Here is a 15019-nt window from a genome sequence, read left to right on the forward strand (position 1 = left end):
AAATACTACTACTGCATGTCATTCTAAAATAAATTATTTTAGTTAAAATCTATGCCCGGGCCTGGTATTGTACAGATGCAAAATTGGCACTTGATAATTAAGGTTTGAAGATGAGATATATACAAAATAACACTAATACATTTGAATTTGCAACAATCATTATTAGGAGTATGAAATTAGTCATTAACTTGTTAAATGATGTGTTAATCCATTCACAACCACCAATAATTTACTAACACATAGTTTGGCTGTTATGTTTCTTATTTTTTCAAGCTCATAAAGAGTTCTCAAAACGTTCATAAGACCATCATTGCTTAGGCATCTCATACACACAATACAATGATGCAGCACACTCTCTTGTCTTACTATCTTGACTTCTGAGACAAGATCGAGTATCTTTAAGACTAGAATCTGATTAAATGTGAAAATGAAGTAATAACATGGCGATTTGGTGTTATGATCTGCGAGCATAGCCTAAAACCATTACTAGGTCCTTTGCTGATGAACCGATTTTGGCAGACACTTTCTCGGTGGTGGTTGTTTGAAGCCATAGATCCACTACATTATTCAGCGTCAATGTTGGGATCACTGCTTGTCCCATGCATTTTATTTCTACCTGTAAGATGCCACATCAACACTGTTATTGTAACACGTGCAAACAACGAGATTGTGAATTTGTGATGATGATAAGTTTACCTCATCTTCACTAGTAAGATCTAGCTTCAGCTTCAAGTACTTGCGGATGGAAGAAACCGGCATGCCCCCCTCCCTGTTAATAATGCAATGAGAAAGATTACATACTGTGAAATCATTATTAACTTGTGCTAACTATAATTGAAGGTTATCAACAAAATAAATCTATTCAACCTAGAAAATCATCAAGAAGATCAGCAAACACTAAAAATGGGTAAATAGCAAGATCAAAATTGCTGAGAAATGATTACAGATGACTCCATCACAGACTAGCCAAATTCAAATTTCTGCTATTTCTCTGGCTGAAAAGCGTAGTCAGGAAAGATTCATGAAACATGGCATATAATTTTAGGCTAATTTTGTATACAAGAAACTGCTGCAAGTTTGAGATCTTATTAAGTTCAAATTGATTTTCTCTTACTAGATAGCTACTGAGATATTCATGGCATCAGATGCTTGGAGTGGTTAAACACCAGCCAACAAAGAAAATGATAAACATGTTCTATACTACGAAAAACTTAACAACCAATTACTCAATTGATATGAATCTCATGATTTGGTTCGACCAAAGTACACCCATGTCCAAATGATCTTAATTAAGAGGCCAGTTTCATAAATATATATCAATAAATATGCACATATCTTTTCATTTTTAAGGGAACTATCTCTTCATACAATATTGATAGCTGAAGGTTTACTCTGCCTGACTAAGTTAAGTTACAAAGGCTAATTTGCAATCATTCCTGTTGAGCAATAGGAGAAAATGTTAAGATAAAAGTAGTTTGTCAAAGCTTACTTTATTCTGAAGTAACTTGCAGCTATCTGAGGCAAGGGCAGTGCATCACCTTCCCTGGGGTAATACATTAAGAAAATAGATTAGCAAATGACTACACAGACACATCCATTTTCTATATATCAGAAGTGATGATCTTTGTAGGAAATACTTACTGCCCATCTGCGACCAATGAAAACCAAATTGGATGATTCTTGCGTTCAAATTTAGCACCAGCAGCATCTAACACAGCCTTGGGGGGGACTCTGAATTCTCCAAAATCCTGAGTTTTCTTTTGACGAACTTTGCGAAGCTTTTTGGGCCTTTTTGAATCTGGAGGGGTATGGTTGTTTAAATTCTTGACATCTTGAAGTTTTGATTTCTGCCTGTTTTCTTTACTTCTGCTTTTATTTGGCCCCTCATTGTCATGGGAATTTGGAGCTTCTGATTTAGAAACAACACCCTGCATGCTAAACTTTGAAGACTTGGTCCTATTCGCTGCCTCCACCAAACAATTCAGTGGTTTCCAATCAACCTTCCCTTCCAAAGTCTCAAATCCATTCTCTCTTCCTTTATCTGGACTAGCGTGGTTGGATGGATCACTAGAAATAGAACTCTGTAAAAGACATGCTAATCAGCATGGATTGGTTTTTGCAAATGCAAAGGGGACGTGTTCATAACACATAGCTTCAGAATCATATGTCATACCTTCCTCGTATTCTGGGTAGATCTATTTAGCGTCTCAGGTGAGCTAGAGCTTTCATGGTGATAATCCATGGTGTAATCATCTTTTTTAATTGGTTTCTCTATTGTGAAACTGGAACCTCTTGACGCTTTCCTGGTTATGGATTTTGATCGTCGTCCAGTCATTCCACTCTGAGTTGAAACTCTAGGCGTGCTAACTACCAATGATGAGAGAGATCTTTCCTTTCTCTTGACAGGTGATGTAACAGGAGATACAACTTCAGGAGCTCTGACTTTCATCCTCTTATAAGGGAATATTTTCGCCCTCACATCTTGCAAATTATGGTCCAGCCTAATAAACAGAACACAAGATACAATATGGGAGTCGAAAGAGAGAGAGAGAGAGGTAGTTATGTTTCCATAACATAGTTATGAGATGCAAGTGCAGAAAAAAGAACAAACTTGAGCTCACTGATATAGATCACAAATAAACTGGTCTAGTTTCACATTCACGAGGGTATTTTCACTGAACACTTAGTCTGTCGGAAAAAATACTATAAAAGTACCAAGTCAAGTTTCATGAGCATTTCAATCTTTTTCCGTTAGAAATCCTACATCTCCATGAGTTCCATAAAGAGTGAAGTTAGGCGATAAGCATGCCTTGCAGTGTGATCCAATGATCACCAGATAAGCACATAGCCAGGGTAAAACTGCATAAAGCTAGACTTTCATGGTTCTGTCCATGAATCTAGCTAGAAATTTCCTCCTCGATGTACAAAATAGAGTAGTCGTAAGCACGGGTTTATATACATTTGTAAGCCTTTCGGGATGTTATCTAAGCCACTGTTTATCATAATAGGAGATATGGAAAGAACTTATAGAAATTATATTATAGATTTATGTCTAGTTTGTGACAAATACACAGATGAGAAAACTGACTGAATACAGGAGATGAAAGATTCTAACCTCAACTTTTCCAATGGAACACATCCCAAATCAATGTTGCATACTGGACAACATTCCAGTTCCTCGTCTGAGAGCTTCTTGTTTATACATTTCCGGCAAACTATAGACAGAGAAAAGAAATCCACATATATTAGACATTAGACAATAAATAAAAATGATGCAAAGCGGATACAGTTCAGAGAAAGTTTTTCATGGCTTATCAACTCTGAATGCAAGATCACAAACCTATTAGTTTGAGGTTAAATTTTCAAACACATGATAACAAAAGCTCATCAGAATAAACCACAATATCATTCAGAAACAATCTTTTAACTAGTATGATATCCTGAAACAAGGAACAACTTGTCAAAGATGAGATACTAGTAAATCAAGGAACCCAAGCTTTTAGAAAATGTTGGCAGTGAATATGACATGGAAGCAGGTATGAAGTCTTTGCTGAAATTTCCTAAATTTTACATGCAGTTCTCGATCTATAATGAAAACACAGGTAGTTCTCCAACTTATAACGACCTAAGTTATGTAAAGACAGAGTGTTTAGAGATTAAACCATTTTTGGAGTCAGCATATGAAATTTGGCATGCACACGTGCCTTGAGTCAACTAATCAATATTGTGCCAAGCATCCTCACACAAAATTCCAAAAAGTGATCATATCACTGTATCAGGAAGGCCAGCAACCCTAAGTGGCATGAACACATAAAACAAATTGACCAAATCCCCATCGGCCTGCAAATCAATCACATACATTGACGATGAACAAATCACATACATAGAGATACCAAGTAACAACCAATCCATGAAGACGCCCAAATAAAAAGATCACTCACAAGCAATCTGCACAACCGAACCGAATACCATATCGCAAAGTAAAAGAAAACAAGTAAAAAATCGAATAACCACCCAACAACCACGAGAAATTAAAATTGAAAACAAATCATGATGTCGAATCGAATCAGTTAGGGCGAGCAATTAATTACATGTGTGGAGGCACTCGATAATAGTGGTGGCCTCGCGGAAGAGCTTGTGGCAGAGCGGGCATGTCATGCATGGCGCCAGACCCTCCCGCCGCAGTTTCACCACCTGATGCGACATCGTATTATCAAAATCGCGCCTAAATCGAAACCAACGGCGGCGAGCGAGGCCACGTCTCCTACACGGTGCATGCCATCAACGCCGCATGTGTGATCGGATTTACGTCCGTTAAAAAAATCAGCTCAATTCCACCTGCATTAAGCAATCAAAACGAAACCACAGATCACCATCGGAAAAGAGCAATTTCAACCAGGACCGTGAGGGTAATAGAAGCACAAAACCATAAGTGAGGTAAAGAGCAAAAATGCGAAAGGGACTACTGTAATGTAAAACCTTCAAATCTGATCCCAAAATCGAGAAAGAGATGGTTTGGGGAAAATAAAGCACTCAGCGCTCGCGCTTGACGGTGGCGCCTCCGTCTCCTGGATGATCTGTGCGTGGGGAGAGAGAGAGAGAGTGGATTTGGGAGTCGAAATCGATAGAGGGAGAGAGAGAGAAGAGACACCCCACCCCGTTGGGACAATTAGCATGAAGGCAATTCTGTTTTTTCAATTATTTTTTTCCCACAGATTTATCAAAAAAATCAGTGGCATTATTTGCAGGGGAGATAAACACACTGTAAATTGAAATTTTTTTCTATATACTGTGGAATTATAAAGGAATTTGGGGTACCTCATAAATCTTCTTCATTTTATTATAATAGTAAATCACTACTTTAATACTGTATATGACTGATATCTCTATATAACTCACAATTTAGTGATTTACGGTATCACTTGCTGTCTATTTCATTTTTAATTAATTACCTCTTCTATTTTTTTAACAAATAGTACTACATTATTAATAATATTAAATTTTCTTTTCTGTTTTTAATAAACCATTTGTTAGTAAGATTCCTTGGGTGCGTTGCGCACACGCAAATTTCTTCGGCTTTTTAATAAAGAATACTATGTACTCGTCGCTTAAAATGATGTACGCTACTTTTTAAATAGGTGGTTTCTTAGAAAAGATTCTATGTCCAATTTTTTAAACCTATTTTAAAGAAATGGAAGAATTTATTTTAAATTAAATCAGCTCATATCATATCTATGTGCTTTGAATAAATTAAATATCTGACTCTCGAGATACTAGATAATTTTGTTTAAATAAAAAATTAATTAAGAATTTAAACTATAGCAATAAAAAAATTGAAAAAGTTGGACATATTATTTTAATTTTAAGCGAAGCTAGTATTACACTCCTAATTCCTATATGGTATTTTTCAATTAAAACCACCACGATAACAATGACATTTTAGTACATACTGCAAAAATATTTGAACTTTGTATGTGTACTGTCTGCAACCATGTTGTTCCTGCAATAACACTTAAATCTTAAGTACTTCGATCATCCATAATCTCAATCCTTTGATCAATTTTTCACTACATTACTTATGGTTATTTTTTGATTATATACTTTATTTGTGCTATCGAAATATGTTAATTGATAATAATACAGATTTTAATGCGTAATTAGTAAAAAGAAAAAGAAAATAGTTAAAATACTTATAATGATGGTGTTATCCATAATTGATAAAGTAAAAAAAAGAAAAATAATATATTCATAAACAAATATAAACTATTTTTATAGGACAGTAAAACTTCAGTCTATTTGTATAGGATGAATGGAGTATATATATAACAGTTAGGATCAATTAAGAACTTTACTTAAAATGAGAGTAGTAACTAAAAACAATTTTCGTCCATTAGATATCAAAATCCTATGGCCACACTTCTGCCACGTGTTGTTGCTTTATTTTGTTTTCGTTTTACATCTATTCCAAAAGGGCATAATTCTCCAACACAATTATACTAGGCGTGATTTATGCATGATCTTCCCAAAATTCTATCGATTGTTTTTCAAATACGCGAAAAGAAATGAGACTCACTGTTCTTAACATTTCTTAAAGCTCGTATCGAAAAGAAATGAAGCTACTATTCACGGACGGAGGAAGTATTCATTTTTTATGTTGCAATTAAGTTGAGTTATTTCCTTTTTTTTTGGCAAAAAACAAAACATTCATCCACTCTCTTGGATATTGACGGGTTGTTAATTTCAAGTGCTGTATGTCAATTTTTACTCAATCTCAAACTGGTGTGTTTTCAAACAAACAACTTTGAGGAATCTGGTGTTTGGCAATTTACGCTTTCCCTCGTTTTATACAAGAACCCACACCAATTCCCATTTATGTGACTTGCTTGTTTTCCAACGCACGCCTCTTTCTCTTGAAGAAGCTCCACTCCTATTGCAAAAAGTTAATTAAGAAATTTTTATAGTACATCTTATTTCTCTTGTATTCTTCGAAAACGTATGATTAAATTGAATTGAATTGAATTGGAAGAGGAGAAAGTTGTTCTTGGGGAGAGAATTTATAGCTTGAATTGGGGGTACTTATACTAATTGGAATGCTCAAACTTGTCTAGCAGAATTCTTCGCGGCGGCAGTTCCTAACTTTGAGAAAATGTTTTTCCTGAGTCAAATCGAGCACTCTTTGATGTTGCCCCCTCACCTCCTCAATCGACCGCTAGGCGAAGCCATTAAAGAGCAGCTCGACTCAATCTTCCTCGACAAGGTTTCTCTCTCTCTGCTTCCTCTCTATTTTTCTCCATTTTCTTACTTGCATCGTTTCTGCTCCACAATGTTAAGTTATTGATAAACTGGGCTTATGTGTGAGTGTGTACGATATTCGGTCAATTAGTGGTGGTTTCATACTCCCTGGTGATGGGGCTTCCACTTACACGGTAAATCTTTAGCTAAACTTCGTTTCTATTATCGATTTTAGTTATTTTTCACTGTATCATCTTTTAATTGGACCATGCATTTTGCTTCACTATCTATTTGTTCGTCATGTGTTGTTTCTATCTAAGGTGGTATATTTGAAAACCAACTATATTGTGAAGTTAAATCCACATCTATCATATCCAACCTGCCATCAATATTTTACCATCAATTTTAACTGAATAAGAAGCTGGTAAATAAGGTAGAATTACAGGAATAGTGACTGCAGGAAGTCCAAGAGAGTTACCGGCTATCTATAATGTTACTGCAAAAATTTGATACCCCATAAGTAGCTTTTATTTGATTCATAAATTTACTTCACAAAATAGTTGTTTTGTAAGTATGCTTCCGTATATTTAGCCTAGTTCACCAGTATTCATGGTGTTATCATTTGTTGCGCAATAGTGAAACTGTAACAACAAGTATTTGGAAATAGAAGGAGAGATTGCATCTCTCCTCTTTTTTCATCACCTGTTAATTGGGTTTTGGAATTGTGAATATATTTTTGAATTGTGACAATTTAACTCGGTGTCTCATTCAGGAGAAGTTCAGGCTGGTATTTTTTCGTCCGTTTGTGGGAGAGATCATAACAGCTTGGCTTAAAGAATCTACGATGGATGCTTTACGATGTATATATGTAACAACTTCTTACATGTTCTGATTTTTTTCAAGTTATTTGTCATTTATAAGTGCCTCTATGATCATCGTCATGATTCTCCATATGCATGAAAATTGCTAACAAAGAATACTCTCCATTTTAGAGAGAGAGAGAGTAATACTGATACATGAGTTCCAATAGTTTCCTTGCTTTCTAGTCTTTATCTCTATTAATTTTTTTTATTATCGGTGAATTAGTGGAATCTTAGAGAATGGATTATCTTTAGAGTCTTTTGTTTATCATAGGATTTCCTTTCCTTTCGAGTTTTGTGCTTATCTTTAGAGTCATGTTTATCTTAGGATTTCCATATGCTGTTAGGTTCGAGTCATGGCTATGCACACCCTTAATGTCGAAGAGGGAAGCCTCACCTAGGAATTTATTTGGTATTGGCTTGAGGCCAGGGGCCTTGAGCAATGGCCTGCATTATATTTGTTGTGTATTTTGTGGGATTTGGTAGTTTAATTGCAGGACTCGTGCATCACCTTCCTCCTTTTACCTATCTGTTGGAGTGCACCAATATAGCATTCTAGCAGAGAGTTCATTCGTTCTTTAATGATGCTTTAGTCAGTAGTGCATTAAGAAAGAAAGAAACAGGCTCCACAATGAGTGTCATCTGTTAATCATAACATAAACATACATTCGATCCTCCATTGACAAAAAAAAAGTCCTACTAGGTTATATCAATGTATTAGACAATGCAGGTTATGGATTGCTGTCGATATTGGTATCACAGGCTTATATTATTCATGAATCGGTTACATCAGCTCTCAATAATGTTGTAACAAGCATAATATGAGCCATATGTTAGACTAATATTATTGAAGCATAATTTGAGCCATATGTTAGACTAATATTATTGTTTTGACATTCAATATTTCCACGTCCTAAGATATATTATTTCTTAGAGAACCTATAGTTTCTTATTCCTGGCAAATTTTATTGAACAAACCACCTTAGTTTATTTATGCATAAAATGGCCTGGCTATAAGTATTTATCCTCTTCATACTATTGGTCAATTGTGCAAAGTTGTGTGTTGTATGCATAATGTTATCTTTGCATGTAAAGTTATGCACAAAGAGCATTATGTGACCGAAAATTTATGGTGGGTGGTCATGTTAATCATTGAATTTCCTTGGCAGTGTCGCTTGGTTTTTTTTATGATATATATGTACCTGTCCCTTTGTTGTTCTCTCCTAACCGCAGTGAACTGGACCCAGGACATAAGTGAGCTTCTCTCATATCATTAAATTTAATAGAGATTTCACTCGTGTCTAGGTTCTTTATCATGTTTTGCTCTCCCTTTTATTCTGTATCAGGAATAGGGTTGCTTGGATCTGGAATTATAAGGATGAAGATTACCGAGTGGATGGAGAGGATGAGGTTATTTTGCCCGCAATTCTATTCATTTCTTTGACAAGTGTTCAACCTTGTATGCGCCCACATAATTTTCTTGCTTGGTTGCTGATAAGATTTCAAGTCCATGATGTGCGCTATCCGCCTATACCTTTAGAGCCGAAAGATGTCAAGCCATTTGCCCCCATGGTGGTTACCGTAAGTCATACTTTAATTTTTACACGGAATAAATGCATGTCAAGCGATGGGATTCTTGACTGTCCCACTATTATCTCGTTCATTATACCAATCTTGCCGTGCAGGTACTTATTAGAATCGTTGCCATTTCATTCTCATGTTAGTAGACCCCTTCAAATAATAATCTATAGCCCTATTGTGTTTCATTAGTCATTACTGACTCTTCTCGAATAGCTGGCCTATTATTTCAAGCACATCTGAGCCATTTTGTGCGGGCTTCTTACGGCCTGTCTTTTTCTCACCTCTGGCTTTCCTTTCCTGATGCATTCTCTTTGCGTTTCTGTTGGAAACTGAATTACAACGTTATGCTTCAACATGATAATTGATGTAAATTTTTTTATGGCAGGGTTCTCAATTGATGTAAATTTTTTTATGGCAGGGTTCTCTTGATATGGATGGTGTAGGGCCTTCTTCTTGGTGGGTGTGATTGAGGAGATAGTAGTAGTACTAATTAGGAATATTGTCATTGCTAGTTATGCCATTCTTAACAAATTCAAGTATTACAGTGCAGTATGACATTTATTTTTTGGCAGTTTGGTGAAAGTGTTAGATAACTCATAACAGGTAGTGAAGTATGACTATTGACTTGTGTAGCTCCATATTTCCATTTGATATTCTAATATTAGAGCATGCTAGCAGCACAATGCAATAAATTATCCCATCTCAAAAATAACAATATACTACAAATAAATCAGATATATAGTGACGCTTTTACAAAGAACAACAATGAGCATATGTGCATTGACTAGATGAATAAGAAGCGTGGAATGTTACTAGTAGAGTGGTTAATGTTTGAGGCTAAAGGTCTCATGTTCTATAGAGATGTTCACGGTTCATAAACCGCCGGTTCTGGTTTGGAACCGGCAGTTCACGGTTTAAAAAGACATTGAAATGCTGAAACGTCCGGCAGTTCGGAACCGTCACGCTGGTTCCAGTTATGAACCGGCGTTTGAGCCAGTTCAGATCGGTTTGTGTTTTAGTCCACCAAATCACGACCATTAATTTTTTTTTTCATTTGTCAATAAAAAAGGTGGGATCCAGCTTGTGGTGCGTTCATATCAATGTCTAACTCAAAGTTGGTGCATTGGAGTGAGTTTGTGGTGCAGTTGATGAAAGAGACAAATCAAAAGTGGTTGCCAAAAAAAGTGTTTTTTCTCTTCACTTTCTTGCTGGAATGAGATTATGAAAAAGTACGAACCCGTCATTCGTTGGAAGACTTTTGACTTTAATCCGCAAACTCAGTCGAGTGGAATTAATCTACTGACGGGTTCAGAATACCTGCTATTAAACCAAATAAAATACGATATATATTACCGTTATTTTATTTATATGCATTATTAAGGTAGCATGTTATACTCCCTTCATCACACAATAGGAGTCCTATTTAGTTATGACACGAGTTTTAAGAAATATAAAGAAAAGTGAGTTGAATAAGTTATTGGAATATGGGTCCTACTTATATATATTACTTTTGGGGAGTGTTATATTGCTAATTCAATACCCAATACTTATAGGGGTAGCAATAAAATGCAAACTTATACTCCCTCCGTCCCAGATAATTTGGGACACTTTGACCCAGCACGAGTTTTAAGAAATCTAATGGAAATTGAATTGAAAAAGTTGGTGGGATGTGGATCCTACTTTTAAAGTATTAGTTTTATAATAAAATGTGAGTAGGAATGAGTTAGTGGAATATGAGGCCACTACCAAAAATGGTAAAAGTGAAGTGGGACAAATTATGTGGGACGGCTTGAAATGGAATACTGGGTCAAATTATCTGAGACGGAGGGAATATATTGTACTAACTCAAAACTCCTCAACACAGTTTCAATACAATATCAACACAGTGTAAAATTTCAAGATTTTATGTCAACACAGTATCAACACAATATCAACACAAGCATCAATCATTGACTACCGTTGAAATTCTGTTGACATTTTCCTATTGATGTTTTTTTGTGATCTGTTGACATTTTTCAATGGTCCAGATCACAGTTTTGAGTTTATACGATATTTAGAGTTTTCATTTGATCACATCCCTATATATTCAAATAAAGGACCTAGATTATCAGCCTCGGAATGCCAATACGATCAACAAAAAAACGTCAATAAGGGTATTAAGGTCAATTTATAACAAATTAGTTATAACTAACTTTTGAAAAATATCTCATAACTTTAAAACGCATATAAATTTCTTGATTTAAATTATTTTTTCACACAATATATATGAAATTAAAGACAATTTCATAAAGATTCTAACGAGATCTCACTTGCATGTGTTTCGATGTCAAAATTTGAAAAAAAAAATTGAAAATTTTCAATTTTTTCTTACAGCAACAAATGTCAACATAGTATATAAAATATGTCAATATAATACACGTAGAATGTCATTCTTAAATCAATGTGTTGACATAAGCAATGTGTTGACATTCTCAAATTAAAGCATTGTGTTGATATTTTCAAAATACTATATTGACATTTTCATCCAAAACCCTAATTTGATAGCTTTTTTAATCTTTTTCGATTTAATTAATAAAAATAAAAACTACATGTGACAAATTTTAGACCACTAGATTTTTAAAATCATATGGTCTTAAATTAGTTGTAGTTAGCAACTAGAGAGTGAGTTAACAACTAATCACTCCCCTATTTTATAATAAAATGTGAGTGGAATAAGTTGGTGGAATGTGAGACCTACTTAACATTTATGGTAAAAGTGAAATATGACTCTTATTGTGGAACGGACAAAAATGACAAAATCAGACTCTTATTGTGAGACGGAGATAGTATTATTTTCAAGTGTTGGACTGTTTGGAAAGACTTTTTGAAGCCAACATTTAGCTTGCTGGATTTTATGAACTCCTATATTTTGCATTGTCATACTATTTCGTTAATGTACATATCTAGGTCTAGACGACCTAAACTCTAAGGAAACGCAATTATGTTGTGTTTGTAATTTCACAAATAGGCACTATATTAGACCAACTTAATTGGCAAATGAGGCTTGGATATTTGTTACTAGCTGATAAATTTTTTATCAGCTTTAATATACTCCTTCCGTCTCAAGATAAGCTAAGTATTTTTTTTTTCGCTCTCATTTTGGAAAAATTATTTAAAATAGTTAGAGAGTAGAAAGAGTAAAGTAAGAGACGGATTATGTAGAAGGGAGTCTTATCTACATAATTCTTTCTCTTACTTTACTTTTTCTCCACTTCAACTATTTTATATCATTTTCCCAGAACGAGTGCGAAAAAGAAGCGTATCTCTTATCATGGGACGGATGGAGTATATTTTTATACATTTTATTAAAAAAAAAGGGTTATTTGCCTATAAATATATGAACTTTGAACTTTTTTTGGTTTTTTTCCAAAACTTTAAAATTTGAATATAAATACATGAACTTTTGATGATTCTTATTTTTCCCCAATATCCCAAATCAAAACACATGTGGCAAATTAAAGCTGATGTGGCAATCAAAATTACACCAACATTTTTGTATTAACTAATAAAATAAAATTTTAATTCCACGTAAGTATCTCTTGTGGACCACACTCTTCATGCTCTTTCTTGCCAAGCTCTTTAGGAAGGCCACCGTCGTCGGGACAGTGCCGGAGATGTTTGCGATCCATCAGTCTATCTCCTTGCTCAGATCAAAGCTCGCGCCTTCATCTTCAGCTCCTGCACGCACGCGCCTCCGCAAGCTCCCTTTGCAGCTGCCCCTCCTCCTTCCAAAACCTCCACAGCTTGTAGTGCGCCATGAATGCGATCGCCCCCAACGTGCACCCCGATAGCATCGACGGAAACCACCACTCGCCTCAGTGCTCATTCTGCAACGGGGATGACAATGCGAAGAGGATCGTGAAGAATACGTCGTGGAAGAGAAAGAATTGAGTGCAGAGGTGGAAGATCTCTTGCCAGATCGAATTCATTCGCCATTCCTTTTTCGACATTCTCCTTCCGAACAGATCCTCCTCCCCTGTGCCACAACTTTAGCACTTAAAAGGAGGAAGTGCCCACTGCACGAGAGCTCCGCCAACAGATGGCTCCTGATCGCCGCCGTACAGCGCTGCTCCTTGTCCACCACGTGAGCGTCTTTACCTTCCTCCATTGATGTAATCTTCCACAAAGATGGAGTGGCGGCAGGTTAGAACTTGAGCAAGGAGACGGCTGGTGGATCGGAGATGCAAACATCTCTGGCGCTGTCCCGATGATGGTGGCGGCGGTATAGCCTTCCTGAAAAGCTCGACAAGAAAGAGCATGAAGAGCACAGTCCACAAAAGATGCTTACGTGGAATTAAAATTTATTATTTTATTAGTTAATACAAAAATATTGGTGTAATTTTGATTGCCACATAAGCTTTAATTTCCCACATGTGTTTTGATTTGGGATATTGGAGAAAAATCAGAAACATCAAAAGTTCGTGTATCTATATTCAAACTAGTATTACACCCGTGCGATGCGCGGATCAGTATTTTGAAAATATGGATCTTATGTTGAAACAACACAACATTAAATGCATCATCACAACTAATATCATTATCATCACAAAACAATAAGATAGAAATTGTTACTCTTATTCCAAAAGTAGTTCCCCAAGTCAAACCATGTATCTCACCATCTCTCTCCGGAATTTCTACCCTCCAATCATCACTCTCTCACTCAATGTTCTTCTAATTTGTCTCTCAATTCTCTATCACTCACACCCTCTCCAATCAACTGTCCTTTCATCAAATAAATACTCCCCAAAACTATGGGAATAAAAATCAAATATATGAATAGCATCAACAAACAATATCATCATCATCACAAAACTAAAAGAAATTCTCAAACATATAAAAAAAAGACACCTTGAGTAATCTGCTCAAATTTGATGAAAGAGCCTTCAAAAATGTAGTCTTCCCACAACATGAAGAACCGAGTAGCAAAGTCATTCTGTAATAAATATATAGATATTAAATGAATGAATATAAGTGAAGAACTATGAACATTAGTTTAATATGAAGACAAAGTTGTGATTTCAATTGTAAAAATATTGATATCACCACCATCATCATAAACCAAAAGAAAGGCTCAACATATGAAAAATGTAAAATTGTAAAAAACCTGAATACTTATTTCCACATCCACTTCTAAGGCACCTGAACAAAGTAAGCAAAATATTTAAATCCTCGTGATTCTTAAAAGAAAAAAAAATTTGTTTGTTTTGTCGAATCTGACCTTCTGCAGGATCATCATTCACTGGAGCTTATGCATATTCAATTTCTAAAAATTTACAATAGCCATTTTAGATTATCCTCCACTATATTGTCTTACAAATTTCGAAAGACTTCTTTGTACACAACATTAACAGTAGAATCAACACCAACATCATCCTCATCACAAACCAAAATCTTCAAACCTTCACGACTTGTAACTCTTGAAATTGCAACATAAAATTGTCCATGACTAAATACAGGCTTTCTCAAAAATAATCCAACATGAGCAAGAGATTGTCCTTGACTTTTGTTGATGGTCATTGCATATGATACAATCAAAGGAAATTGTCGACGTTGAAACTTGAACGGCAATCTTGTATCAGAAGGTACTAACGACATCCTAGGTATCAACACTTTATGACCAATATTATGCCCACTCAAAACTTCTCCTTCCAAAATATGATCACCCAATCGTGAAATAATCAAACGGGTACCGTTACACAATCCATGAGAAGGATCTATATTTCTCAATAACATTACAGGGGTACCAATCTTCAGTAATAGTTCATGGTTGGGAGTACCCGAACATTTTAACTGATTCAAAAATTCAA

General features: G+C 35.4%; 2 protein-coding genes across 11 annotated transcripts; one reads left to right on the forward strand and one right to left on the reverse strand.

Moving 5' to 3' along the window:
* Positions 1-284: 284 nt before the first annotated feature.
* LOC125211246 (E3 ubiquitin protein ligase DRIP2-like) lies at positions 285-4674 on the reverse strand. Of its 2 annotated transcripts, none has more exons than XM_048110977.1 (8): positions 4480-4674; positions 4092-4338; positions 3116-3215; positions 2174-2501; positions 1642-2081; positions 1490-1543; positions 697-769; positions 285-616 (listed from the first exon to the last, which is right to left on the reverse strand). In XM_048110977.1, exons 2-8 carry the CDS (start codon positions 4204-4206, stop codon positions 455-457), a joined length of 1272 nt encoding a protein of 423 aa, XP_047966934.1. In that variant the 5' UTR covers positions 4207-4338; positions 4480-4674; the 3' UTR covers positions 285-454. The 2 variants fall into 2 exon arrangements, with proteins under 2 accessions (XP_047966934.1, XP_047966941.1); XM_048110984.1 differs by having other exon boundaries at positions 4467-4674.
* Positions 4675-6263: 1589 nt separating this feature from the next.
* On the forward strand, positions 6264-9847 carry LOC125202448 (DNA-directed RNA polymerase III subunit RPC8-like). 9 transcript variants are annotated; one of them, XM_048100866.1, is made up of 8 exons: positions 6264-6758; positions 6832-6926; positions 7505-7600; positions 8762-8846; positions 8939-9002; positions 9092-9173; positions 9278-9311; positions 9559-9847. In XM_048100866.1, the coding sequence occupies exons 1-8, from the start codon at positions 6647-6649 to the stop codon at positions 9600-9602; spliced, it is 612 nt and encodes a 203-aa protein (XP_047956823.1). In that variant the 5' UTR covers positions 6264-6646; the 3' UTR covers positions 9603-9847. The 9 variants fall into 9 exon arrangements, 6 of the variants coding, with proteins under 6 accessions (XP_047956823.1, XP_047956801.1, XP_047956837.1 ...); XM_048100844.1 differs by having other exon boundaries at positions 6269-6440; positions 6612-6758; positions 7505-7592; positions 8939-9173; XM_048100880.1 differs by lacking the exon at positions 9278-9311 and having other exon boundaries at positions 6270-6758; positions 9592-9847.
* Positions 9848-15019: the final 5172 nt, after the last annotated feature.

The sequence above is a fragment of the Salvia hispanica genome, chromosome 1, assembly GCF_023119035.1.
Source record: "Salvia hispanica cultivar TCC Black 2014 chromosome 1, UniMelb_Shisp_WGS_1.0, whole genome shotgun sequence".
Taxonomy (NCBI): domain Eukaryota; kingdom Viridiplantae; phylum Streptophyta; class Magnoliopsida; order Lamiales; family Lamiaceae; genus Salvia; species Salvia hispanica.

Coding starts and splice junctions, on each gene's coding strand:
- LOC125211246 (XM_048110977.1), bottom strand. CDS start 4,206: ATGTCGCATCAGGTGGTGAAACTGCGGCGGGAGGGTCTGGCGCCATGC. Junction 3,216..4,091: donor TATCGAGTGCCTCCACACAT/GTAATTAATTGC, acceptor CTCTGTCTATAG/TTTGCCGGAAATGTATAAAC. Junction 617..696: donor ATCTTACTAGTGAAGATGAG/GTAAACTTATCA, acceptor GGCATCTTACAG/GTAGAAATAAAATGCATGGG.
- LOC125202448 (XM_048100844.1), top strand. CDS start 6,647: ATGTTTTTCCTGAGTCAAATCGAGCACTCTTTGATGTTGCCCCCTCAC. Junction 7,593..8,761: donor TACGATGGATGCTTTACGAT/GTATATATGTAA, acceptor TTTCCTTGGCAG/TGTCGCTTGGTTTTTTTTAT. Junction 9,312..9,558: donor CGTTGCCATTTCATTCTCAT/GTTAGTAGACCC, acceptor TTTTTATGGCAG/GGTTCTCAATTGATGTAAAT.